General features: G+C 45.1%; 1 protein-coding gene across 6 annotated transcripts in view; it reads left to right on the top strand.

The window, feature by feature from the left end:
- The window catches only part of SEMA5A (semaphorin 5A), a 629987-nt gene that overhangs the window by 556593 nt on the left and 46137 nt on the right, over positions 1-27257 (top strand). For all 6 annotated transcript variants that reach the window (XM_059724459.1, XM_059724460.1, XM_059724455.1 and 3 more), the window contains one exon: positions 17183-17408. In XM_059724459.1, the coding sequence (XP_059580442.1) occupies positions 17183-17408 (226 nt within the window). The remainder of the gene's footprint in view (positions 1-17182; positions 17409-27257) is intronic.

Raw genomic sequence — 27257 nt, 5'->3', positions numbered from 1 at the left:
GTTTTGCAGCCTAAAGCCTCAGACAAGTATGAAGTATCTAGTAATACATGTTTACTGGACATGCAAACATAGACACTAGGGAAAATGTCTGAGCCAAATTTCAGGTCTTTTTATTTAAAAGAAACTTCATGCTAAGTTGACTTTGTTCTTGTGTTGAACAATCATAACAAATTCTATTAGTTCTTGGACTGAGGAAGGAGAACGCTTTATTATTAAAAAATGTTATTCATATGTTTATAATTTATAAATGAGCAAGTCTTAAATTCTTAAAGTTCCAATACTATTTACTTTTGCCCTGAGGTACAAAGCCCAAATATGTTTGGGGGGGGGTTTATGCAGGAAGTGATTCAGGTTATGCCAGCTGGATTTGTGTATAGAAATAGGTTGGAAAACATCCTTCATTTCTCATGTCCTTGTGTCTCGTGTCCTTGTATTTAGCCAAATTTGCAGATTCATTGGACTCTGACATGGCCGTGCTGTGCGTGCTTCTGTATGGCCTCAAACCCTCAACCTCTGGGCTTTCAGCTGCTCACCCGTGTCCATGCCTCTGGCACAGGGTGCTCACAAACATGGTATGACCAAAAAAGGTCAGGCAAATGACATTTTCAATCTTGCAATACCAGGCTTTGTATACATATGTCTTAAATATAAATTACATTCCACATGCATCAGGTGACTTATATTAGGGACTCCATCTACATATTACACTTAAGGCATGAACTAGGTAATCACAATATAAGTTGTGACCCAGATACTTGATCAGCCAATTAATGGTGTGATAAAACAAGCAATGACCTACATAGTTATTCCACAAAAAAATGTATAGTAACTTTGTAGCTTGTTCTTATCATGACATTAATTGAACATGTGACCAGGTGCTCCCTTGGAGCTGGGGGCCCCATTGACTAAGGAACTTCCCCCCCCACAGGGGTGCACCACTCACTGCCAGTCCCACAGATGACAACACAGTGGCAGCAGCCTTCCTAGCATTGCCCATGCTGCGAGTCTTATCAGCTGTGGGGCTCACAGGGGAGGGACAGCAGGGAAAATGCTACCCCTGCTGCAAACCTCATCAGCTACAGGGCTTGTAACTGCAGAAGCTGGTGCAGATGGAGCCCAGGATCACGATCCACGGCTCCCCCTGCACCAGCAATAAGGTGTGATTGGATCTGATATTGGATCCCATAATCATACCTCCTGCCATGCACATGTGGCATATCAGGAGACATGATTGTGTGGCTCATGCATCAGATCCTATCACACCGTTATCTGAACATCTAGGGGGGTTCTAAGAGAAACAGAGGGAAAAGGAGACAGCCCTTTTGAAAAGTGAACAAGAGTGAGCAAAGGCTAGTTTTTCATTAGGTATACAGGGACTGAAAATAATTAAAGAGTGAAAAACTGCACTGGATTTCTAAGAGTTTTTAACTTTGGTCCTTCATTTCGAATTGTCAAAACTAGGTCTGTTTTCAGGGTAGCTCTGTGGGAGTAGCTCTGCCTGCTGCTCTTTTGAACTATCTCCTTATATGCTGTAAGACTCCTTTCGGACAGCAAGCAAATAGCAAGTTATCCTCCCCTGCTTTCCCAGAAATGGGTATACATAAGAGCTAATCAAGAATGACTTGAACCATGAGGTAGGGGCAAACTTCTCCCCTCAGTATGAGCTGCCATGGAAGACTGGATTGCATGGGACATCACTCTCAGTTAAGTCAGGGGTGCATGCATCCTCTTGCAAGCTGTTCTGAACCGCCTCTGCCCTCATCAGAAGGCTGTCTTTTTTATCCCAATTATGGGATAAGGATAACAGGACTGCCTTGTTTTTGAAGAGGGCAGTGAGGCCAAGCTACCTGACATTTCTGAGGTGGTAAGCATAAGTTTTTTTTCACTTCTGGTTTGAGTAACACTGTGCTTGAATTCAGCTCTCTCTCACACAACTCTTTGCTATTTGTTTCCTTTGTTCATTTTGTTCCTTAAATTCATAGTATAAAGGATGTCTCCAGAGGGCATGTGTTTTGGTAACTAGCAAACCAGTGATTGTCAGAGTCTCCAAATCATGTATTATGTGTATTGTCACTTTCCAATGACCTTTGCTGAAATACTTGTCAGAACAAAGCATTTTCTGACTTCCAAGATCAGATCAGATTACATGGTTTTGAGAAACTGTTGTCATATTACTGCAGACAGTCATGTGATGAAAATTAACTAGGGAGCAAAGTCTGGGTTTGCCACTCCAAATGGTTCGTTGATAGCCAATCTAATGTGTATGCTCCCATCTCAGCCTAGGGGCACACCGGGACCATAGCTGCTTCATCACCTGTTAAGAATGAAATCAAGACTCATCACAACAGGTGGCTGGCTCTGCTTATTAATACACTACTTCAGTTGTTTCCTGACATCTCTTTGCCCCTTCAAGAGGGATGGCAAGGACTGATGAATTTTTCTTGTCCGCTCATTTATTAGTTTGGGTGGACATGCAATACATTTTGGGGTGGGGAAGGGAAGGTTAGGGTTGTGCCCCTCCCTGTCACTTAATAGACATAGATTTCATAGACATTAGGGCTGGAAGGGACCTCGGAAGACCATCGAGTCCAGCCCCCCACCCGAAGGGCAGGAAGTCAGCTGGGGTCATAGGATCCCAGCAAGATAATCATCCAATTTTCTCTTGAAGGTGTTCAATGAAGGTGCTTGAACCAACTCCGATGGCAGGCTATTCCAGACCTTGGGGGCTCGAACAGTAAAGAAATTCTTCCTTATGTCCAGCCTGAAATGGTTTTGCAGTAGTTTATAACCGTTCAACCTCGTCATTCCTTGGGGCACTCTGGTGAACAAACATTCCCCCAGATACTGGTGGTTACCCCTGATAAACTTATAGGTGACCATCAGATCATCCCTGAGCCTACGCTTTTCCAGGCTAAAGAGCCCCATAGATCTCAGCCTGTCATCGTAGGGTCTGCTTCCCTGACCTCTCATCATGCGCGTGGCTCTTCTCTGGACTCTCTCAAGCTTCTCCACATCCTTTTTGAATTGTGGGGCCCAAAACTGGACACAGTACTCCAGCTGTGGCCTCACCAAGGCCAAGTACAACGGGAGAATGACGTCCCAAGATTTGCTTGTGAAACATCTATGGATGCAAGCCAGTGTTTTGATTGCTTTACTAGCTGCAGCATCACATTGAAGACTCATGTTCATGTTGTGGTCAATGGTGACCCCCAAGTCTCTTTCTTCCGTAGTGCTAGCCAGCGTAGCACTGCTGAGCCTATAAGGATACTGCAGGTTTTTCCTTGCAAGGTGGAGATCCTTGCATTTTTCAATGTTAAACTCCATCAGGTTCTCGTCCGCCCATTTACTGAGCCTGTCCAGGTTAGCCTGGATCGCCCTCCTCTTTTCAGGTGTGGATGCTTTGCCCCAAAGTTTGGTGTCATCGGCAAACTTGGCCAGTCCGTTTCTGACTCCAGTATCCACATCATTAATGAAGATGTTGAACAATATGGGTCCAAGGACAGAGCCTAGGGGGAGCCCACTGGTCACAGAGCACCATGACAATTGACTTCCGTCAATTACCACCCTCTGGGTCCGACCACAGAGCCAATTTCCCAGCCAGCAGATTGTGGTGGACCCAAGGCCACAATTGTCCAGTTTCACCAAGAGGTAATCATGGAATACCAGATCAAAGGCTTTCATGAAGTCAAGATATATGACATCAATCTCTTCTCCCTTGACCAGGTGATAGGTCACCCGGTCGTAAAAGGAAATGAGATTGGTCAAGCAAGACCTACCCGCAACAAACCAGTGCTGGCTATCCCTCAGGATGTTGGTGTCGCCGGTTCATTAAGGATGGCCTCTTTAATAAACTTTTCTAAGACCTTCCCCGGGATAGAGGTCAGGCTGATGGGCCTATAGTTAGCCGGATCCACTTTCCTCCCTTTCTTGAAGATAGGCACCACATTGGCCTTCTTCCAGTCTTCGGGCACTACACCAGAGCACCAGGAGTTCTCAAAATCTGTGCCAGAGGCTGGGCTATGATGCTTGCCAGCTCCTTGAGTACCCCGAGGTGTAGATTGTCAGGGCCGGCTGACTTGAAGGTATCCAGCCTCTCAAGGTGTTCCTTCACAAGGTCTGCATTGATGGAGGGCAGAGAATCTCCCTCACCCGGACCTCCCTGTCCCATAGTGGTTAGCTGGTTGTAACTTGCACCAAACAAGTGGAGAAACAGGTCCAGTTCCCTGCTCACTGTGTTTTGGGAAACTGGTCTAACCACCAGACCACAGGGTATCCCTGGATGGAATTCTCAGTCTTTCCTGGTGATACTGTTCCACTTTATGCACAACACATGTATAGCAAGTGCTGGAACCCTCTCACCTCCCTCCTCCCCCCCACCCCAAAAAAAACCCAAACAAACCCCACCTAACCAAACAAAAAACCCTTCTGTTGCTACATGGTACTCAAGGACTGTATCTATAACTGTCTTCTGCACTGATCCTTGACATCTTAGTTCCATTAAACTTAGTGGCAATATTCCCAATGATATCAAAGGAGCTAGAAATATCAATTGAGCTTTCTACACTGTACAGTGTAAGATACAACAAGAGGGTGGGGGGGTATGTTGGGGTGGGATATATATATATTTGTGAAATTTCGCAGTATGGAAAAGTCTCCGTTTAAGGTAGGGTAAGCATAGTGGTCTCAGGTATTAATTCAGACCATGTTTTTGAAGCAGCATTACAATGGATGTCATATTTGTAGAAGGTGACCCTAAGGAGGTTTTGTCTTACGATATATATTGAAGTCCTGGTAAACAGTGCCTGTGAATGTTTTTAATAACAGTAGTATTATTAGTTTAGAGATCAGCTTTTCTGTTTAAGTTTCACCCTAAAAAATCCCTGCCTCTTGCATATCTCCTCAACCATCATTGCTACATCACTCCAACACTAATAAATGACATGTTCATTTATAAGATCTATTAGCCACTTTCTGGAATGTGTGTTTGAAGCCCTTCAAAATCAATTGGTTCTTAAAAATACTTTGTTCCTGTTCTCTAGGGAATGACTTGAGGAAGGACACCGTGGCCGCATCTACACAAGACGCTTACTATACAGTAACTTTTTACTACTGTGTATTAGCTCATTACTACTGTGCAGTAGCATCATGGGATATGAACCATGACGCAATGCTACTGTGCACTAGTAACAAGCTGCTGCATAGTAGTTAGACGTGGAGTTTAAAGATGCGCGCAGTTTAAAAGGGCCCGCTGACCGGGAAAAAGCCCAGTTAGACGCGGGAGCGGCGAGAGACGCGCGGGTGAAAGCCCGCTGCGTCCCCGCTCCCCCGAAGCCCCCCAGAAACCCTCCAGCAGCCGTGGAGCCCCCCGCTGACCCCCAGCACAGCCAGGGTAAGCAGGGCCCGTGGAGAGAGGGGGCTAACCCCTTAGTGTGTGTGTGGGAGGCGGCGGCTGAGTGGAGCCGGGCCGGGTCAAGCCCCGCCCAGGCCCCTACTTGGCCCAGCCCCCCAGGGAGCCATGCGACCGGAGCCGCATGAACAGGCTGCACAAACAGGCGCGCTTCTCTGCCAGCGCGTGAGTTAGCACGGATTTCGCGCGGGAGGGTGTGCGGGAGGGCACCGGACCCTGCCTGCGCACCCACCCAGGGTAGACAGCCCCAGCCGTAGCCAGCCTACCAGAGGCATGACTCGGATGGGCACGTGCTGCACCCCGAGGGTCCCCTTGGGCTCCACGGCCCCCCCTCTGGCACCTCAGAGACGGCCACCCAGACGGAGCCCCTGGTTCCGGGCTCCACGCAGACGGAGCCCCTGGCTCTCGGCTGCAGGGGCTGCCTGTCCCTTTTTCAGGCTCTGGGGCCTGGGAGCATGGCGACCTCCCCTTGTGGGGTCTGCTCCCTTTTGGGGTCTCTGGTGCGCCAGCTGGAGGAGCTCCAGGCCACAGTCCAAAGACTGCGTGCCATCAGGGACTGCGAGCAGGAGATAGACTCCTACTGCCAGGCCCTTCTCCCCCAGGAGGCAGAGGGTAGATCACAGTCTCCCTCCAGGCCAAAGGAGGACTCTGGGACCTCCTGCTGTGTCCAGCCAGGGGCATGGACCAAGGTGGTCAAGGGCCCTAAGGCCCGCCGCACCAAGGCCCCTCCCCCACCAGAACTGAGCAACAGGTACGCACCTCTTGCTGCTCCAGCAGAGCCTGCTGAGTTGCCAGCCCCCACAGGCAACATGGGCCTAACTGCAGCTCCCGCCCCTGCTCACCCCAAGACAAAATGTAAGGTGTTTGTTGTGGGAGACTCCCTCCTGAGGGGGACAGAGGGGCCAATCTGCCACCCCGACCCCTTAGCCCGGCAAGTCTGCTGCTTCCCAGGGGCCCACATCCGGGACATTGCGGAGAGGATCCCCAAGCTCCTCAAACCCACAGACCACTATCCCATGCTCCTTATTCATGTGGGCACCAATGACACGGCTCGGAGCACTCCCAGCCAGGTCATGAGGCGCTACAGGGATTTGGGAGCGGGGCTTAAGCGTCTGGGGGCACAGGTAGTGTTCTCGTCGATCCTCCCAGTCTCAGGCTATGGGCTGAGAAGGGACAGGAGGATCTATGTGGTCAACCAAAGACTGCGGCGCTGGTGTCGTCAGGAAGGCTTTGGCTTTCATGACCACAGCCCGCTCTTTGGCGAGAGGCAGTGAGCTGCTGGGAAGAGATGGTCTCTACCTCTCTCCCCTAGGGAGGAGGCTCTTCTCAGCCAGACTGGCTGACCTGCTCCACCGGGCTTTAAACTAAGCCCATTGGGGGACGGGGGGACTACCGGCACTGCTGGCCCGCTGAGCAATCCTTGCAAAGCCAGCGGATCACGGCACTCAAGGGAGCCCACCCCAGCCCCAGCCCTGGTAAAATCTGTGGGCAAGGAAGGAGCCCCCCAGGGGGCACTTGCCTGCCTCTACACTAATGCCAGGAGCTTGGGGAATAAGCAGGAGGAACTCATTCTCCTGCTCAGTGCAAACAATTACGATGTCATAGGGATAACGGAGACCTGGTGGGACTCCACCCATGACTGGACCACGGGGATAGATGGCTATACCCTGTACAGGAGGGATCGTGTAGAGAAAAGGGGTGGGGGGGTAGCTCTCTATGTTAAGGAAAGCTACGCGTCCCTGCAAGCCGATATTGGCTACCAGGGTGGACGGCTGGAGACCCTCTGGGTTAAAATCCATGGGGAACACGGCACAGGGGACACAATGGTGGGAGTCTATTACAGACCTCCCACCCAAAGTCCTGAGCTTGACCAGGAGTTTGCCCAGGAACTGGCTGAGGCAGCTTGCTCCAGGACCATGGTTGTCATGGGTGACTTCAATTACCCGGACATCTCGTGGGAGGATCGCTCAGCAAAATCTGAGCAGCCCCCCTGGCTCTCCAGGGACCTAGCAGACCTCCTGAGGCTAAAAAGAAAGGCCTACAAAGGATGGAGGATGGGAGTCACCTCCAAGGAGGATTATTCTGCACTGGTCCGGTCCTGTAGGGAGCTAACCAGGAAAGCCAAGGCTGCAACTGAACTCCAGCTAGCTTTGAGCATCAAGGACAATAAAAAGTCCTTTTTCAAATACATGGGGAGCCGGAGGAAAAGCAGGAGCAACGTTGGACCCCTGCTGAACCAGATGGGACAACTGACAACTGACGCCCAGGAAAAAGCCAACCTATTAAATAGGTACTTTGAGTCGGTCTTTCATCAGCCCCATGGGACGCTCATGCCCGCTACAGGGCCGGGAAGTCTGGGTGAGGGTGATCCCCTGCCCTCCATTAATGCTGACTTCGTGAAGGAGCATCTTGAGAAGCTGGATACCTTCAAGTCAGCCGGCCCTGACAATCTTCACCCCAGGGTACTCAAGGAGCTGGCGAGCATCATAGCCCAGCCTCTAGCGCGGATCTTTGAAAACTCCTGGCACTCTGGTGTAGTGCCTGAAGATTGGAAGAAGGCCAACGTGGTGCCTATCTTCAAGAAAGGGAAGAAAGTGGATTCGGCTAACTATAGGCCCATCAGCCTGACTTCTATCCTGGGGAAGATCTTAGAAAAGTTTATTAAAGAGGCCATCCTTAATGGACTGGCCGACGCCAACATCTTAAGGGATAGCCAGCACGGGTTTGTTGCGGGTAGGTCTTGCTTGACCAATCTCATTTCCTTCTACGACCAGGTGACCTATCACCTGGACAAGGGAGATGAGATTGATGTCATATATCTTGACTTCAAAAAAGCCTTCGATCTGGTGTCCCATGATTGATCGTCTCTTGGAAAAACTGGCCAATTGTCGCCTTGGGTCCTCCACAATCCACTGGCTGGAAAATTGGCTCCGGGGTTGGACCCAGAGGGTAGTAATTGATGGAAGTCACTCATCGTGGTGTCCTGTGACCAGTGGGGTCCTCCAAGGCTCTGTCCTTGGACCCATACTGTTCAACATCTTCATTAATGATGTGGACACTGGAGTCAGAAGCAGACTGGCCAAGTTCGCAGATGACACCATACTTTGGGGCAAAGCATCCACACCAGAAGACAGGCGGATGATCCAGGCTGACCTGGACAGGCTCAGCAAGTGGGCGGACGAGAATCTGATGGTGTTCAACGCCGATAAATGCAAGGTTCTCCACCTTGGGAAAAAAAACCTGCAGCATCCTTATAGGCTCAGCAGTGCTATGTTGGCTAGCACTATGGAAGAAAGAGACTTGGGCGTCATCATTGACCACAAGATGAACATGAGCCTGCAATGTGATGCTGCGGCTAGTAAAGCGACCAAAACGCTGGCTTGCATCCATAGATGCTTCTCAAGCAAATCCCGGGACGTCATTCTCCCCCTGTACTCGGCCTTAGTGAGGCCGCAGCTGGAGTACTGCGTCCAGTTTTGGGCTCCACAATTCAAAAAGGATGTGGAGAAGCTTGAGAGAGTCCAGAGAAGAGCCATGCGCATGATCAGAGGTCAGGGAAGCAGACCCTACGATGACAGGCTGAGAGCCCTGGGGCTCTTTAGCCTGGAAAAGCGCAGGCTCAGGGGTGATCTGATGGCCACCTACAAGTTTATCAGGGGTAACCACCAGTATCTGGGGGAACGTTTGTTCACCAGAGCGCCTCAAGGGATGACAAGGTCGAATGGTCACAAACTACTACAAGATCGTTTCAGGCTGGACATAAGGAAGAATTTCTTTACTGTCCGAGCCCCCAAGGTTTGGAACAGCCTGCCACCGGAGGTCGTTCAAGCGCCTTCATTGAACACCTTTAAGATGGAACTGGATGCTTATCTTGCTGGGATCCTATGACCCCAGCTGACTTCCTGCCCTTTGGGCAGGGGGCTGGACTCGATGATCTTCCGAGGTCCCTTCCAGCCCTAATGTCTATGAAATCTATGAAAGTAACAAGCTACTGTGCAGTTAGTATCACCAGGGAGCCGTGCGGGGATGCTGCTGCGCAGTGACGCTGGTTACTGCAAAGTCACTTAGTACTTGGGTATGCAAGTACTAAACAACTTTGCAGTAACAACCGTGCAGTCAACGTCTTGTGTGCCCAAAAACTTGCTTACCGTCTCTACTAGGTATACAGTTGGTTCAATAAAAGTTACTACCAAAAAGCCCTTGCCTCTTTTATATTTCTGGGACTATCACAGGTACAGTACAGGTTTCCCTTGCTTTATGCGGTACGTACGTTCCTGGAAAATGGTGCATAACTCAAATTCACATAAAGGGAGCCCACTTTACAATGTAACAAATAGGGATACGTTCCAACACCTCAACTTTACTTACCTCCAGACCCATTTCTACCACTTTTTTAAGACAGTTTTGTTACTCGCTAACAGCAGACAGTTGGAGATAAGCTAGCGGGACGCTTAGAAGCCATAATGGGGATGGCAACTACAGAAACACGTGCCACAGGCGAGGAGCACAGATCCACACAGGAGACTCTTTTCTGGTGTGCATCACTCCCACAATACACTGGACAAAACAGCTGATTGTGGGCTTTCACCACACCAATTGCATAAGAGTAAAAGAGAAGAGCAGCTTCCATTTCTAATGGTTTTATCATGAAAAATTCAGTTGATAGCCTTTCCTTTAATCACACAGTGTTGATGCAGAGTAAAGCGTAGGACATGGCCCCCTGGGTTGACTGGTCCAGCCGTACCTCATCTCTAGTAGCATGTTAGGCCATTAGATTTGCATCTGTGTTATTATCTTTTCTTTTGGCTTTTCATTCCCTGTGTTTTGGACAGGACCTGTTTAAGTTATGCTGAGTTACACCACCTGAGAATCTAGTCTTTAAGTGAGAAGATTTTGAGCAACCCAGAAAAACTCTATGTTGAGAATATTATTTTGAAAAATTATATAAAATAGGCACAATGAAGCACAAGAGCAATAGAAGCATGAAATTATTGTACATCAATGAACTATCCAGCAATTCAGTAAGAATCTCACAGCCAACACAGCGTATTAAAAATGAATCCTAAAGATAAGTAATGTGCTGACTGAATCTGAATGGGTTCTTAATGTTGATTTAGGTGTCTTGTCTGTGTGAGAGATTACCTCCACAGATCACAAAGAAGAACTGAGAAGAGAACAGAAGAAATGCATACAACTAGGAGGTACTGTATGCATAAAAGAAACAATGAAGAAACTGCAAAAAAGTAATAAATATATTAAATAGGGAAAAAAACACTCTTTGGGAAACTGGTATTGTTACCTGTAACAATAGAAGCTAAAAAATGAGAGTATGATTTATAAAATCACAGCACAGCATTAATCAACATTATTCTGTAATTTATAGTGAAAATCAGACCAAAAAGGTGGATGTGCTTAATCCTTTATTTATTCTGTGAGCCACCTCTTTTTAAAAGATGTGATATTCTCCTTGCTCAAGCAGGCAGTTTTTCTGAGTTGGAAGGAACACATTATTCTCTGCCATTTGAATTAAAAGAATGCTTTGCCTCCAGCATGGTTATCCTTTTCTCTTTTTCTGAGGTGCTATTATCTTTGATGTATTACCAACATTGTATAAAAACATAAGTCTGGATGATTTTGGTATTACTGCATTACATGTACCGTCTGTTCCCTTAAACAATATTATTTTATACTGCTTCTATATATAGACAAGAGCAAAGTATATGTCTGAAGAGAATCGTGTTGCCAGAGTTAGTTTCAAGATGCTCATATGCTTAATGCAGACTTGCATATGTTATCTCAGAATTATGCTAGTTTCCTACCGGGAAGAGAGAGAGTTTTTTTTCCCCAACACACGACTGGCTAGATTACTTCCCATTTCTTCTGAATCAGAAGTTGTCCATAGTTGGAAGTAGGACACAAGACAGGGGGAGCTCTACCAGAACTCTACCTATCTGTATTGCTAGAGAACTCCCTTCTTTGGATGCCTGACTGGGGTATCTTGCCCCAACATACAGAATATACAGACCACTGGATTTGAGGTGGAAGGAATTTTTACCCCGGGTCATACTGGCAGAGCCCCTGCTAGTGCCTCATCATTAGTGCAGCATGGCAAGTGGTTCTCTTTCTGGTATCATCTGAGTATGTCTTTTACCTGCTATTGCTAGGGCCTCTGGGATTTATAAAGACTTGCTCTCCTGATCTACATTTATGGCATTAAATTCTAAAATTTAATCTCTTGAAGACTGAAATGTTTCATTATAAATCAAGTCTTTTGACTAGTTTCAGGTATCTGATTGAAACCTAGGGTCAAATCCTATTTCACCTTTTTGTGCATCTAAGTGGCACCTACAGAATCACAAGAAGCACCTGACGTTACACATATTGTGAAATTAACTGGCTACTTATGAAAAGTAATATACCTAATAAAAATAGCCAATGAGCCATAAATTAGTTATTTGAGAAATGTAGAACATTTTTGTACCTGGTTTCTATCAAGCTTTAATTTGAACACGTGGCATGCCATACACAGAGTGATAGTGTTTGGCCAGGTTCTTTAGTATCTCAGTGTAGACTGTGCTGTATCTCTTCTCCACCCCCTCACTTCCCCTTCCTGCAGGAGGACTGATACTTAGCTGCTGCCCCAGAGCACACTAGCAGATGCAATGACTCACTGCTCCACTTCTCTTTCTTCAACTGGCTTTCAAGGCTGCTTCTTTAAGAAGCTATTAGCACCTGTCTCTGAAACCCAGTCTAAACAAACACTCAAGTGACATGCTTTCGGGGTGGGGCGGCGGGCAGAATTTGTTCAGAAATCTGTGGGCAGGACAAGCACATGCAAGAAAGCACCTCATAAGTTTACTGGAGAGTTTGAGCCCTGCCTCTTCTGCATGCTCACCCCCACCCCCCAACCGGTTCACAGGGCCTCCCTGGATCTTCCTAAAGGCTGGGAGAGCAAGTTCCCAAGATGCTTTATTTCTGCTCTGGATAGCTTGGTCTTTGAATGTGAAGCTGGTCACATGGCATGACAGTTTCTGTTGAGTGATATTACCTTTTGCTTGATGGAAGTAATGTCTGCCAGGGACCTAACTGGCACCGATATAGCTGCAACACTGAAATGTTTGTCATTCATGAGAAGTTTGAATTCTATTTCAACCTCTGGTAAATTAGGATCACCTTATACACATGTTTGCAGAAGTAAAATGAAGGAGGCACTTGTGCAGAGAACCAGTCAGATGTTAGCCCTCCCTCTCGCAGAGGAGACCAGGCCATGGGTTAGGGCAGGGGCAGGTAATTCTTTTGGGCAGAGGGTCGCTTACCAAGTTTTGGCAAGCTGTTGAGGGCTGCATGGGTAGCCCTGCCCCTTGACAGGTGCCCCACTTCCTTGTTTCCATTTTGGGACTGGAAGTACTGCCCCCTAGCCCCCGACCTGTCACCAGAAGTCCCTCCCCTTGCCCCCGGAAATACTCCTTTCAGCAAGGGGTTTTGCCATCTCAGAACCAGAAAAATACCAAATTATATTCTAAAAATTGAACATCTGCAACATTCATTAATTTGATTTCAAAAAATACTTTTGTCCTGGTTTACATATTGTTGTGTAGTGTACACAGAGGTGATCACACAGTAGCCTTGGTGCTGGATCCTGTCAGTTTCCCCTGAGTCCTAGTGCCCCTAGTTCCTGTCGTCTTTGACAGGCAGCCAAGAGCAGATAAATATTAATTTTTAAACTTTTTAGGTGCCTTGCAGGCCAGATAGAATGGCCTGGCGGGCTGTATCCATTCCTTGGGCTGGATTTTGCCCACCCCTGGGCTAGGCACTACTCAAAGCACTCTTCATCCCTCCTCTTCAAGCTGGGTTACTGCACGTCATGTTTAAAAGTTATTACATGAACAGCAGTCAGACAGTTTCTACCCCACTGGGGACAGAGTGCCTGGTCTTCCAAGGCAGCATCCACCTCATTGAACTACTCACTTGAGTTCCTCTTCCTAACCCAACATAGTGTCTCCTCCTGGCTGTCCAGTGGGCCAGTTACAAGAGGAGAGCTGGTGAACACATACCTAGTCTGCAAGCCAGTAGTTAGAACACTTTGTAGTGCACTGGATCACACAGACTCAAACCCCACCTATGGATGAGAATGGCCTAGCATGCCAGTCTTTGTGGGCAAGGGCATTGACCCCTAACTAGAAGGCACAATAACTGTCGTTCTCTGGAAACAGCTGTTAGTTGTGTTTAGTCTCTTCTGTTCTCAATTAAACAAGTGAGGCTGCCATAAAATTGAAGTCCACCTTGCCAGAGAACATGTGCACCTTTTGCTTGGGACTTGCTTTTCCACTGCCTCATTAGGTTTGTTTATGTAGATGTTTTCCAAGTGGGTGGACAATTTAACTGTTCTGGTTTAGTACCCATAGAAAGACAACACAGAAGAATGGAGACCTGAGGCCATCCTGTATGACCATTAAAAAAAGTTTAAAAAACAAAACAAGCCCTTGTGCAGATGTTGAATTCAGTGGTTTTGCAGCTGTGTAAGTGACAGCAGAAGTTAGCCTATAAAGGTCAAGGCTCCTTTCCCTTGCCGTGACACTCAAAGTGGCAGTTAGATAAAGCCACTCCAGTAAACACCATATGCTCTGAATAAACATGAACTACAATTAATTTTTCAAAGAAAAAAAACTGAAAATGCTGAGTGAAATGACATAGCAAGATTTATGCACAAGTTGACTCATTAATTTACTTCCCCCTGTGAGAGTTAGGTAAATGATATTTACATTCTTGTGACATGAGCAAATAAGTAAATAATAAATAATGGAAGGCTAGATCTTTCAGCTGGGAGAACGTCATCTTTTAAGAATATTATACTTTGAGTTATGCTTCTCTGACAACATTGAAATTAGTACAGTCGTATGTGTTTAATGAAAGCAAAATATGTCTGTTGGCCCATACACTATAACCCCCTGGAAATTAGGTAGATTTTTTTGTAACCAGCCAGAGTTTAACCAGGGAATTAATTACTGTTTTGTATATTGCATTTATAGTTAATTCATTTTTTGAGTTTGAGATGTATAAATGTCTTAGCTGCTATAAATGATAGATCCAGCACATCATACCCTTGAGTTTGCACTTTACTGTTGCTACAGATATAGCTGAATCTAGTTTTTATTAGTGTAAATAACAGCATGTTGTGTACAACTAGGATGAAATTCTGTTTCCCTTTCTGCATCTGAATGGCAGCTTTTTAGCTAAGTACCAAAAATACCACTTACATACAAGTAGCAATTCTATTTCCCCTGCGTTGTGGATACATTGCCTTGTGCACACAGACTGTACGTGCTTAGTAGGATATGCACTGGCTATGCACATATGCAACATGGGGGGCAGCACAGGGACTGCACCGAGGCCCATTCTAGCCCCGATACTCTTCTCATGCTGCCACTGATTAGCTGTTTGGCAGCTGGCAGGAACCATGTAGGACCTATGCAAGCCCCTGTGTAGTCCACCCAGGTACACATTCTTTTTAAGGCACCATTAAAACCATTTTCATTTAATAATTTTGTGGATGGTTTTGCTTTTTGTAAAACCATTAATTATCTGAACATGTGACCAGGTTACATTTTAAAATGGGATTAACTAGTGTCACGGCGGGGTCCTTCAGGAGGGCCGTGATCTCCTTGAGGTCCCTTGCTCCGTGTCAGGCCGGCCCAAGGCACCCTCTTATTCTCGCCCACCACGTCTTGTTGGTAAATAGAAGGTTGGGAGGCTGCCTATGACTCCCTGGGCACGGCTACTCGGGACCTCTGTCCCCGCGGTTCTCCCAGACCCCCTGGGGGTCTCCCGATACAATGGGTGCTTCCTAGGCACCCCAGCCTTATGGGCTATGCGTGGCTCCTACCAGCCCCTAATACCACGCCCCAAGCCTCGCCGATGGGAAAGACGTTGTTAGGTCTGCACGCCCGCTTCCCGGGCCTCCTCTATAGTCTAGCCCACTCTGGGCTCTCTCTAGTATGGCCCCTCTCTCTAGGGCTCCTCCGTATCGCCCCTCTCTCTAGGGCTCCTCCGTATCGCCCCTCCCTGGGGCTGGGGTCAATGTTCCCCCCACAAATGATGCCCTTGCTAGCTGCGCCCGTCCTGGGCTCCCTAATATGGTGCTCCCCCTCTTCAGGGCTCGCTATGCCCACACGGGGCTTCTCAATCGTACAATACGACGCCCCCCCCTCTTTGGGGCTCGCCTTGCCCACACGGAGCTTCCCAATAAAATCGCCCCTCTCCCTGGGGCTGGGGTCTATGTCACCCGTCTGCAACCTACTGGTTGCGCCCCTCGCCCTCCTGGCGCTGCAACCTACTGGTTGCGCCCCTCGCCCTCCTGGCGCTGCAAGCTGCACCTTCACTGGCACTGTGAAATTAATGCGCCCTCTTGGCGCTAGCCTGCGCCCTCACTGGCGCTAGGACACCCCACCCCTATGGGGTCCCTATGAGGCACCTATGAGGTACCTATGATTGAGGTCAACGTGCCCTCTTGGCGCTAGGGCACCCCACACTCTCTGGGGTCCCTATGAGGCCTCCTCCAACCCCTACAGCCTCACCCAAGCCTCCGGGTGTAATATCACAACGTCAAAGCAAACTCAAGCCGTCTGGCTATAACTAAACTCAAAGCCCTATGGCTCCAACAACATTGCTCCATGTAACCGCGGTACTTGCTCTTAGGCTTCTCTCTGCGTCCTGACTCCAGGAGCTCCTGCCGCCCTGGGCTTTATAAGGGCCAAGCCCTGCCCCCTTCTGGCCAGCTGATTCTGATTAGTTGCCCCGGCAGCTCGCAGCTGTGCTCCTTAGGCTCTGCCAGGGCTCTCTCTCCCTGGCAGTTTCTCCTCTTTCTAGGAGCAGGCACTGAGGTGTCCTGCGACAACTAGTTATTCTCATTTTAAGTGTAACATCTTCCAGGGGCCTAATCTACAAGAATACAAGCAGCCAGAAATACAGTACTAGTGGATTTTAGTCTCTAGATGCAAAAGTCTTTTCCATAGCTTAGCCCCAGGAGTTGAGTGGTTCTAGCTCCCCCATTCAAGCTTGAATCTATGTCTCTGATTTCCAGGAGGAGGGCACCAGGCACCATGCCACCAGTCGGGCATTATCCATGCCCTTTCTCTGGCAATCCTATTGCAGCTAGCCCTGGGACAGCCCAAGAATGGAGATACATGGGTCTAGGAAATAAATAGACAAGAACGAGGGTATGTGGATCAGTGCAGTGGTTGCTGCCCTAGGAAGAAGTAAGCTCTGGGTCATAAATTTGGCTCTTACTCCCAAATCAGCAGAAGATTCCCCACTGTGCTACCCTCCATTCATTTTAGTCAGTAGAGGGTAAATACAGGGGGCTGTGCCTTAGCTTTAAAAGTAGCAACAGAGATGATGAACCATGCCAGAGTTTGGTAATGCCAAGTCTGTAGTATGGTGGTACCCTAACCACTCAGGTATTGGGACTAAAACATGTGAGGGTCATACCTTTCCCCACCACATCATTTTTTCCAGGGCTTACATTTGGGTATGCATGAACATAGCTGCATATATGCCCAACCAGTACATACACCTACATGGCCAAATTACAAACTGAGAGCCAAAAACCATCAGGCAGACAACTAGAAAACTGCCATAGACGCACAAAAGGAAATAGATTTCCACCCCTACAAACAGAAAAATGTTGGAAATAAAGACAGATGGATCAAAGTTTCGTCTTGGGTTGTATATTCCTTACTGTGCAGCAAATTTAAATAATTGCTAATTTTCTTCTAGGAATATCAACCTTGTAACACCAACTCCTGTCCAGAGTTAAAAAAAACCACCCCATGGACTCCTTGGACTCCAGTCAATATCTCAGACAATGGTGGCCACTATGAACAACGGTTTCGATATACTTGCAAGGCACGACTGCCTGACCCAAATTTGCTGGAAGTGGGAAGACAAAGGATTGAAATGCGTTATTGTTCTAGTGATGGTACCAGTGGATGCTCCACAGATGGTAAGCAGAAATAGAGCAGTTGAACAATATCACCTGCTAGTGAGGTGGTTTTATTTCCATTTTTGTAAGAGTGGATCTTCATGTCTTGCTGTGTTTTTGCCTAATAGAAATGTTAATGGAAATATGGACATATTGATCACAACAGGGAAACTAGCTTATACTTTTCTAGACTTAGCTTATTATCACAGGATAACTAGGTATTTTTACCTCAGGCTGTAGGATTTTTACCTTGTTAGAGAGTTAGATAAATTATATTTATGCTCTTGCAATGTAAGTAAGTAGATAATAATACCCAATAGAATGCTGTATCTTACAGCTGAGAATGTCATCAAATTATGATTTTGATACAGGCTGTCTGTTAAAGATATTCTACTCTTGGTTCCATTCAAATAGCACACTTGAAATGAGGAGGGATATTTATATGTACATAGTTGTTTAAATTGTTCTTTCTCAAAATCAGCTCCTCAGGGTAATTGGTATGCAACTGGCATAAATACAGACAGACAAAAAGCCCAAGATTGAATTGATTCAATCTTCACAGGTTACCCTAAATTGCTTAGGTTGAACCAATAAGCAAGTGAATAGATATTCACTTTTGATTATAGAAATACAGTCATATGCCTGCCATGGCCTAGGCCAGAAGTCAGGGGTTGCTAAAGAAAGCCTCCCTGCTTGGGTGGAGCAGACAGCTTGAGCCAAGCCTAGCCCACCCACCTGGCAAGATGGAAGTTGTAGGGGAGATACAAAGCATCCTGGGATGAGGGGAGATGCGAGTTAACTTGAATCTAGAGGGGATCTGGGACAGAAGTTCAATAAATTGATTTAAGTTAAATCATTTAAGTCTGATACTGCATCCATCCAGGTTTATCTGAAACCAGTTTTGGCCATTTTGAAATTAGTTTATGTGCACTAAATTTCTGTTGTGTACAGATTTGAACTGGTTTCTGATCACTTATACCAGTTTATGTGTAATTTCTGTCTCTAGACCTGAAGTTTAAATCTTGAGATAACTATTTCATTTCCTTTTATTCTAATGGACTGTTGTTAGATATTCTATCAAATTCTGATTTCATTTGTTAAATATTGGCCATGCTGATGAAGAGAGCTTTTTGTTTAATAATTTTTAAGCCATAACTGACTGAGTGCATCTGGCAATTAACTAAATAGATAACTTATGAAGTGGATAATTTATATTATACAAGTGTTATGCCACCTAGCTATCACTACTGTTTTCAAGTTTTGTTTCCTTCTGTGAAGACAGAAAGACCTCATCACCAAAGTGTGTTTAACTTTAAATGTATTTTCCATATATAATTTGTTTGCATTAAGTTATTTTCCCTTCATCAGTAGCCACCAATGTTCCTTCTAAGGTGTGGTGGTCCGTGAATGCGCCACTTCAGTCTGTGAGCACCTTACAGGGAACACTGATAGCTACTGATATCCCATTTGTTCCAAGAACATGTCCAATCCCTTCATAAATCTGGCTGAACTCTTCAGTTTCCACTGCATCTGATGTCAATGAGTTCCCCACTTTAATAAGACATACAAAAAACTAGAACTCTTCGTTCCAAAATGTTACCTTTTATTAGATCAACTGGGAAACTGCAAGAAAACTGTCCTTTTCTGGAAGCTTTCGGGATCAAAGTCGCTTCGTCAGACTCTGGGAAAAGTATAAATGGTACAAGATAGGAAAAAGTTCCCATAGGTAGGAAATAAACTTCATTTTTGCACAGAAGAAGCTGAAGATGGAAGGCTGTCCCTCAAAAATGAAGATGGAGGGATAGCTTTCCATCTTCAGCTAGTTTTTTGTATGTCTTTTTGTCTCAGATCAACACGGCCACCAAGTACACCACTTTAATAACACACTGCGTGAAAAAGAACTGCCTTGTGCTCATTTTAAACTTACTGTCTGGTAGTTTCATTTTGTGACCTCTAGTTCTTCACTGATGAGAGCTAGTCAGTAATAAATCCCTATTGACTTTACCTTCATCATTTAGTTTTTTGTAAATCCTTCTCATGTCCCCACTCAAGCATCTCTTTTCTAAACTGAACAAGCCTGGCTTTGTTAGTCTCTCCTCATTGGGAAGCCCCTCCATACCTCTGACCTTCTCTAGCTCTTCTATATCCTTTTGGAGGCATGGGTACCAGAACTGCGCATGGTACTTAAGGTGTGGACACCTTAATTTACCAAGGTGCATAAAGATACTTTCATAATACTCTCAGCAAACTCTGCCTCATTTCAGGCCCAGATGGCCCACAGATAATTCTGTCTCTAATAAAGGAATCTGTTATGTTTCCAAAATTACATGTGGATGCCAATGTTTTCAGCTGTCACATAATTAACTATTCCTCCTTCTGGATCCTGATTCTAGGTTGAAAAAAAAGTAGTATATTTTGCAGTTGCAGTACCCCTGCAACTGGTCTTCCAACCTGCAGGGTTGTTACACAAAGGAGCTACTGGGGGGCAGCCAGCACCAGGCTGCCTGTGCAGAAGTGCCTGATGGTAGCACCAAGTTGACTGTACCTTGATAGCGCCCGCCCTTGCCCCACGCAAAGATTGGGGGCCGGGCTGGGACATGTCCCCTCACTTGGCTGCCTGTGCCACATGTCTGGAGGGGCCGCTGGACTCTGGGCTTGGTCATGGGACAATCAGTGCCCAGCGGCTCATCCAGGGGCGCAGTGCAGGGGAGCTGGTGTGGGGCAGGCAATGTGCTGGATGAACCACTGGGCTCCGATTGCTCCAGCCCAGCTGGGGCCCCATTCACAGTGAATGGGCCCCCGGCTGGGTTGGGTCATGGGACAATCCCCATAGTGCAGGAGGGAGCAGGGCAGTGCCCTGCCCCTACCGTTCTTCCTTCTGCGCTGCGGAGGTCTCAATCTGCCTGCCATCCCCCACAAGCACAGTGACACTTACCTGCCTGCGGCTGCAATCCTAGCTGGGAGTGCATGAGTATCTCAGTGTGCTCGCCCCTCCCCACTCCTGCAGCAGCCTGTGGCTGGGTTGGGGTGGGTGTGGGGCATTAAAAACTTACTGCGTGGCAAGATTTTTTTCTTGTGCATGGCCACACATGCACACAGCTTAGAGGGAACCTTGGTAGCCACACAGTTCTGAATAAAAAATAGCAAAATATATTTATTTTTTTTAGATATTTAGATGAAGTCCAGTCAAATTTTATTTAGTAATTAAAAGTAATTTCATTATAATATATTAGTAGGTATAAAAACAATTCCCTTTTGCCTGTTAGAAAATAGGAATATATATATATATATTAATTTCTTTTTCGTTAATGTCTGTTTGGGAATCTATTTAACTCATATGTTCATAATGATTAAGGCCTCTTAGCGAAACTTTGTCCAAGCATTATTTTTACAAAATATTTTTAAAACCTGTCTAGAAAGAGGTTTTCTTTTGTACCAGCCATAGATAACTCATATGCTTTGCATTTTTATATTTCTACTTTTTAAAGACTTTTCTACAGATGTCAGTAAAAATATTTTTTGTCTGGTACTTTGCTGTTCTTGTATTAGTGCTTTTAAACCAAGCCAAGAGGGTTAGCTAAGTCTATAAACATATGTTGTGAGCAAGTGGAGTATAAATAAAAGCCTTGTTACACACTGCACTTAGAGCTGTTCAAATGTTAATGTGTGTTAGTGTGAGCTCTAGTTCAGAGCAGTCACACTTTTAAGACTAAAATTTTTCACTGACTGTCCCCCACCTGCATAGCTACCTCTTGCCAGTAGGGGGCTGGCGAGCAGGGAGCTGACTAGAGCTACAGCTGTGAGTTGCCAGCAGAGGACTGGTGAGCCAGGAACAGGGTTTTATCCCTGATCTAGGTGGGGACATGTGAGAGATGGGTTGGAGGTGGAAACATGAAGGTGGGAGGTGGAGAGTTAATAGGATAGGGATGGGTAATGAAATTGGAGGTGGAAAGGAAATAAGGGTGGGAGAAGGGTGATAAAATGAAGTTGGCCAACCATTGAAGGATAAAATAAAAAATAATAAAAATAAAAGAATTTAAAAAGAAATAAAGAGGAAGTAAATTAAAAAAGGTCTCATGTTTTAATAAATTGGGATTGGGGTGTGGGGTGTGCTGGTTGTGCTTCCCAGGATAGCTAGGAGGTGGGAGAAGTGAGGAAAGGAGCTTTTGGAGGAAGCCACAGCTCTTGGGGACCCAATCCAGCCCCTTCCCTTGTTCCCCCTGTCACTCAACTAAATCCTACTCCTGGACCTGTCGGTGCCCTGCAACCTGGCTAGCTGGCATGTGCTGTGCAGGCTGTTTGCATGGGGTCACACGTCTTAGGGTAGGAAAGTCACACTCTCAGGGGCGGGGGGGGGGGGAGTTGGCTTGGTGTCCTGGGCAGTAGAGTTCAGGAAGTGGAAAGTTTGTCCACAGAGAACAGGAGGGTGGAGGGACACTGCATCCTAGAAGACTGCAACTTGGATGGCTTATCTGTGTGGAGGGTCCATACATTAATGGAACACAAGCTGGGTAACACAGATCAGAGATAAACCTGCCTTGGAGTGGCGTAACTTTCAGCTGCCTAACGTGTGCTTAAAACTACTTTCATGTGTTACTGTGTGGACCAGGGGTAGGCAACATTTTTGGGCAGAGTAAGAAAAACACCCGCAACCTCAATCTGTAAGATGTTTGTGTGCTGGGATGGATGGCAGAGTAGCTGTAAGGGGAATGATCCTTGTTGTGGCAGTGCAGCCCCAGCCCCTTCTCCACTGTCCACCTCAAGGTACTTATGTGCCAAGCAAAATGCCTTCATGTGCCACACTCTGGCACCCATGCTGGGGGTTGCCTACCCCTGGTGTGGACAATCCAGGGGTTAAGACCTCCAAGTGCCACATAAAACTAATGTGTAACAAGGCCCTGAAGTATACAACAGTATGCACAGTTTGCTTCATTTTATTTCCTGCACTTCCACATAGACCAAGAACTGGAAACATAGTTTATTCACTAATTGATTATGGTCTTTATAGTTGTAATCAATTAACTAATTCATCTGTGTTCAACCTGATCATCCAGGCTTTGTTTTTACATTAAAAATAATAGTAAAAAAGCAAGTTGCATCTTAATACCCATGTACAATAAGTAAAGTAGCCTTAGTAACAAAATAAGGTTATTACCTGTATTCAGTAAGTCAAGCATTATGAAGTTCGTTGATATAAACAAGGCCACCAACTAAAGTGCAGTTTTATACTAATTCTGAGTTACCTGACTGAAGTGCAGGAGTGATTTTGTTAGCCCTGTTAAGTGTGTAAGTCAGGGGTGGGCAAAGTGGCCCGCCAGGCCATTCTACCCAGCTCGTGGAGCCCATAAAAAATTTAGAAAATATATATTAATCTGCCCCTGGCTGCCTGTGATGCAGCCCTCAATGGCTTGCCAAAACTCAGTAAGGGGCCCTCCGCCCAAAATAATTGCCCGTCCGTGGAGTAAGTGCTCCCATTATAGGAATGGAGAGACATCTGCTTGTCTCTAGAGGGCAATCAGCAACCAAAGGGAGTAATAGAATTGCCCCTACACAATAGTTGTTTAACTTAGTTAGACTCAAGCTGCACCCTGTTCATCTACCGGGTGACCTAGTAGTCTGCCCTTGGTTTCTTTACTGAATTTCTGGGAATTCCTACTTCTTATTCTTTTGCTTAGAAAACTGGACTGACTCTTTTTGAAGTAGTGTTATGTTTTTGAAACCTCTTTCTGCAAAGTGTCGTCTGCTCTTCATGTGTGCTGAAGCCTAGCAAAAAATCCTGTCTCCCTTTATAAATGAAACCATCTGTGTCTGCTTGTCAGATGGAAATGTATCAGTAAATGTAAAGGATAAAGACAATAGTAGTCTGACTTACCCTGAATAAACCTACATGTAATGTCCTCACCATCCTCAGTTACCATCCACTTCCCAAACTCTTTTATCACACCAGTTTTTATGAGTTCAGTTAGTTTTCCATTCATTTCAGTAGTAACTTACCTGCATCAAAGATTGTCTTTTCCTACAGAATCTCCAAACACATCTGCAAGGTTCTGGTGCTGAATAGACCCCATGTTTTTTTCACTATCAAGCACGAGGGTCAGAGCTTTCTTAATGCTGCGACCTCAGCAATAGAACTCTTTTGCTAGAACAGATCAGACTCAGCCCCAAATTTATATTCAGTAAAGGCATCCCCCAGAAATAATTTTCCTAACAAGACAGACAGTCCTCTACACACAAAAAGAAGTCACCTGGTGGGGGAGAGAGAGAGAAAGTGTTTTTGTTCCTTATATTGGGGATCTTTAATTTACACAGTGTTTGCACATAGCACAGTGCTAGGCCAGAATCAGATTTCCATAGTTGGTACATATATAGCAAGGAACCAGAACCAGAACCAAGCTGTCCTAAAGAAGAACCGTAACCACTTGGTTAAAGGGGCAGGATCCCTATTACTTTTTCTCCTCGCTCCATGACTCTTGTGTCCTTATTTGTCCAGTGACCCTGCTTCAACGGGGCTTATAGGGAGCACCCTCACCTAGAGTTTTCTATAGCCTGGCAGTCAGAGCACTCTCTTGGGAAATGCGTTTAATCCTCGCAGATTATGGTAGGGCTACAATGTGTGGCCTGGATAAATATACTAGGCTTGGGGGCAAAACGTGAACAACAGCAGCACCCCTACCACCTTCTGAATCACTTATCTTCAGAATCTCAGAAATGTGGTTAAGTGTTGTGAATTGCAAGTGAACAGAAATCCATAATGGAGAGTTCAAGTGCATCCCTGTACTTTACTAGGTTTTGAGTGTTGTGTTCCCCTCTACTTAGGCATTTTCCGTTGGCTACTTGTAAGGAGGGACTAAAAATTAGGCACTGCAACTCATAAGTTTAGGCATGTATTGAGGTAATTTGAACCATGCCCTGTAGGTAAACTAAGGTAGATGTGTTGGTATATGTACAGCTGTTTCATGCAACTGCAAGTATAGAGAAGTTCTGTGTCAGTACATGGAAAGGATATAATCTTAATTCCTTTTTTTAATTGTAATAATGACAGACTCTTCACTGGTGTTGTCTTGTGATTAAATAGAGTTGATGTTTCTTAGATATACACCCAGATATGTCTAAGCCTTATCTGTTGGGTTGGGAATATGTTCAACTAACAGAGAAAAAGTGCACAACATGTTTACTCTGGAGTAATTTGATTTTGTTCCAGGGTAAAAGTGGATATATGATGTACAACTTTATACCACAGTAAGTCACTTACTCCAGGGTAACGTTACTCCATGAAAAAATCAGTAACTTTGCCCCAGTGTAAATGTTATGTATCCACAGTTCTAGTTATTTTCATCAGTGCAAACATGGTATTACTGGCTCCTCCACCCCGACCCCTACTGGTAAAGCACTGTAATAGTGCCCACCTATTGCAGGTAGCTGTTGTAGGGGATCTGGTCATGTGCATGCTCTGGCCATCAGTGTAATTACATCCCAGAGTAGGGTACATTGCTCCAGGGTAAATGTATATCCATAAGCTTAGGTTAAGAACTCTGTTGAATGGCAGGGCATCTAAGTCCCTTTGTATCAATGGCCCAAAATTTCCTGGAAAAAAAGGGGGTGGGGGAATGTAGCTACCATTTCAATAAGGCAGTCTCAGCAAGATATTTCATTTTAATCTCTCTTTCATCTCCCAGCTTCCCCACCAAAAAAAATAGAAGGTTAACTGTTCTAAAAATACAAAAATAAATAGAACTGGAAACCTGAGCCCAAATTTCCAACCACCGTGTAGTACAATAACCCAAACCGCAAGAAACAATAATTTCTAAAGGCAAGATGTAATTTAGCCCTACTACTAGTTTAGTCTTAGTCTCTTGTGAAGAGACTGATTAAATAACAGTATTAGCCACAGAGGAGCACCATAGGTTATCTACACCAGTTTTATTTTTAACTACATTCTGAATGTAATAATGTCTTCCTGTCAGGAAGAATACAAGTTGTGATTTTATCTCTTCAACTGGCTCATCAAGGCTAAGCTAAGTCATTTCAAGATAAGAAAAAAATGACTTTTTAAAGCTGTGTATTCAGTTCGATTCTAATATAATAAATGAAGAAACCTGTGTTACAGGAAATTTACGATAACATATTTAAACACAAAAAGCCAGAGACTAGAGGAAAATAAGGTTTTCATAGTAATATAAATTTTATCCCAGTGCATATTACCTGAATTATTTGTATTTAAATATGTAGTCTTAATATAATATCAGTATTTGTCCTTATATATTATTTAAGAGAGAGTATTATTTACATTATACAAGCTGGGTTTTCAAGTTCACCCATCCTGACTGACAGCATTCTGAGGAACAGCATTCACAATTTGTTACTTTTATTTGCAAAACATTGGGAAAAAATAATTTAGTTAACTTCTTCCCTCTACAAGGTTCCCCGCTGTTCTTTCAATCTGCGTTCTTTAGGTAAAATACAGACTGGAGAATGATGATAATTTTTTCATTCTTATAAGCCAAACCAACTTTTAAAGCAAATTCTTCCCTGTTTTACTGATGAGGCTAAATTAATGCTTGTGAAATACTGGAAAATCCTTTGGTTGAGTATGCTGAGTGGAATATGCACCCTCATCCCTGCATGCACCTGGTCTTGTGCTCTGCACATGAAGTCCAAGTTAAGAAGATCCCAGTAGTTTACAGAAGACCCTGCAGTGCTAACATTTAAACTCTGAAATAAGCATATAATGGTTCTTTCAGTGTCCTGGATTAATTAAGGTGAGATGCACCTGAAGCCGGAGTGTCAGGGCTCTGGACCACACTGCAAACTGTATAATTTATCAGAAGTAGGGTTCTTGCCTTTTCATCACCTGTATTCTGACCTCAGAGTCCAACCCAATGGGTCACTGAGGCTTTCCACGAACTGGTATTAATTTTGAGCACCTGGTGGGAGGCACATTTTTGTATGCAAACATTGACTTTAGCTCACTTTCCTGTAATATTCAGGATAATGCCATATATTGCTTCTTGAATAATTTCAAAGAGTTCTTTGGAACGGAATATTTATAAAGTGAATATTACCACCACCTCCTCCAAAAGTCCACTTCATTTGCTAGGGGTAATTAGCTCTGTTCATCTGAAGAAAGGCAGAAGGCAGAACAGGGTGATGCCTTACAGACTAACTCGTTCAGAGAGTTTTTGTAAGCTGCAGCCTGCTTCATCAGATGCTATAAATGGACTTGTAAAGAACATGGTAGGGTTGTCTTGCTAGGCTGGTCTGTTTCAAATAAGGTTAACTAGACATCTTATCCCTTGTCATCTTGAAGAGGTGATGGTCAGGCTCATTTTGCCCTCCTGTACCTTTAGAAGCGATTGAATACCAAGCTGAAACAAGAATATTATGAACCCAGGAAAGATCTTTAGGGTAATCCATACAGCAGGACTGGAAACCTACTCATCCCCAAGTTGTCTTGCCCTTTTATCTTGACTGGAGGATACACCCAAAAATGTACCAAGCATAGCAAATATCCCCTATCCCCCAGATGGAGAGATTATGGACATGGAATACAGGGAAATGCTGGAATTGTGGAAATATGTCTCTCCTTTAATAAGGTAAGTATAAAATAACCTTTTGTTACATTTTACAGGAAAGGAATAGATAGCTTCACACTGCTTGCAGAAAATGAAATTAAAAAATAAAGCCAAGTTCAATAGTTTTTCCTTTCTCCAATATTTTTATAATTTCATTTTTATTATATTTATACATGAAACTATATACCCAGAATTCAAATCAACCTGGTAATTTCTTGTGATTTATAACTCTTGTCTAAATAGAAAACTCAATATGACTACGAACACTATATAAGTTGCTGTAAAGCTGTAGAAAGAG

This window comes from Alligator mississippiensis, chromosome 3 (genome assembly GCF_030867095.1).
Source record: "Alligator mississippiensis isolate rAllMis1 chromosome 3, rAllMis1, whole genome shotgun sequence".
In the NCBI taxonomy this organism is placed as follows: domain Eukaryota; kingdom Metazoa; phylum Chordata; order Crocodylia; family Alligatoridae; genus Alligator; species Alligator mississippiensis.
The sequence above is the reverse complement of the archived record's forward strand: the minus strand, read 5'-3'. Positions and strand labels throughout refer to the sequence as shown.